This window comes from Rattus norvegicus, chromosome 3 (assembly GCF_036323735.1).
Source record: "Rattus norvegicus strain BN/NHsdMcwi chromosome 3, GRCr8, whole genome shotgun sequence".
Taxonomy (NCBI): domain Eukaryota; kingdom Metazoa; phylum Chordata; class Mammalia; order Rodentia; family Muridae; genus Rattus; species Rattus norvegicus.
In genome coordinates this window covers 40,835,145-40,836,799 of record NC_086021.1, presented here as the reverse complement: position 1 = coordinate 40,836,799, position 1,655 = coordinate 40,835,145, and the positions used below count along the sequence as shown (strand labels likewise).

Sequence of the window (1,655 nt, the reverse complement as noted above, 5' to 3'; positions counted from 1 at the left end):
TGTGTGTGTGTATGTGTGTGTGTGTTGGATTATTTCTTCAAATACATTATAATTATCCTACCTCAGCATATTCATGAATATACCACACTTTACTAATAAAATTGACAGGAGCTGTAAACCTAAGTGTGTTAATACCAGAGACAGGATGTCGTGAAGAACATGTAGAGCATATAGCATCTAATTTAGAGAAGAGGGTTTATGAGAGTCCTCAGAAGGATACCAATATGAAAAACATGATGTCATCTTGGAAATAAAGACAATAAGTTTAAATACATATGTAGGGGTTGATGGATCAGAAGAAGCCAATGCCTGCATCTTCAGAACCAACTTCACATTCTGACTATCTTTTCTGAACTACAGATGCTCTATACGCATGGAAAACCAGTCCAGTGTCTCTGAATTTTTCCTACGAGGAATATCAGGATTTCCAGAACAACAGCAGCTACTCTATGGACTTTTTCTATGTATGTATCTTGTCACCTTGACTGGGAATGTACTCATCATCTTGGCCATTGGCTCGGACCCACACCTTCACACTCCTATGTACTTCTTTTTGGCCAACCTGTCCTTTGCTGACATGGGTTTAATATCATCTACAGTGACCAAGATGTTGTTTAATGTTCAGACTCAGTGTCATACCATCTCCTATACTGGATGTCTCACCCAAATGTACTTATTCATGATGTTTGGTGATTTAGACAGCTTCTTCCTGGCTGTGATGGCCTATGACCGCTATGTGGCCATCTGTCACCCTCTCCACTATTCCACAATTATGAATGCCCGAATCTGTGTCCTGATGCTTATCCTATGCTGGATTCTCACCAACGTAGTTGCTCTGACTCACACTCTCCTCATGGCTCGACTGTCCTTCTGTGTTGTTGGGGAAATAGCTCATTTTTTCTGTGATGTTACTTCTGTCATGAAGCTTTCATGCTCAGACACTCATGTCAATGAGTTAGTGCTTTCTGGCTTTGGAGGTACAGTACTCATGGTCCCCTTTGTAAGCATTGTCATCTCCTATGTCCACATTGTATTTGCCGTTCTTAGGATCCAGTCTTCTGGTGGGAGTTCAAAGGCCTTTTCTACTTGTAGTTCCCACCTTTGTGTGGTCTGTGTTTTCTATGGAACACTCTTCAGTGTCTATCTGTTCCCTTCCTCTGTAGAGACCACAGAGAAGGATGTTGCAGCTGCTGCAATGTATACAGTTGTGACTCCTATGTTGAACCCCTTCATCTATAGTCTAAGGAACAAGGACATAAAAGGAGCCCTAAAGAGGCTTCTTTCTCATAGGAGAATTTTATCTTCTTAGATATAACAAGACAATGTTTAATAAAAAGACAGGAGTTGAGTCAGATAAATAGTTTTCAGTTTGGAAATGGTTACTTGCTAGCCAAGAGATTACTGCCCCACTAATCTTTACTTTAACTTCAATCATTTCATACATAAAGTTAAGACTAGAAAAATATAGAGATTTTTTTATAAGTTGTATTTCTTGTTGCATTTTGTTTTGTATACTACGTAGGTTACAATAGTCTGAAACTCATAATTTTCTGGCTTTCTAAGTTTGAAAGTTACAGACATGTAGTATTCTAACTAACTAAATATTTTCTATTTAATGTGTTGCGGAATTAAGTAAAACATATCTTGAAAGGTAT

The 1,655-nt window shown here is 38.4% G+C and overlaps 1 protein-coding gene across 1 annotated transcript; it reads left to right on the top strand.

Moving 5' to 3' along the window:
- The first annotated feature begins 373 nt into the window (after positions 1-373).
- Or1n1b (olfactory receptor family 1 subfamily N member 1B) lies at positions 374-1,309 on the top strand. The gene has a single exon (NM_001000387.1). It carries the CDS (start codon positions 374-376, stop codon positions 1,307-1,309), a length of 936 nt encoding a protein of 311 aa, NP_001000387.1.
- The last annotated feature ends 346 nt before the right edge of the window (positions 1,310-1,655 follow it).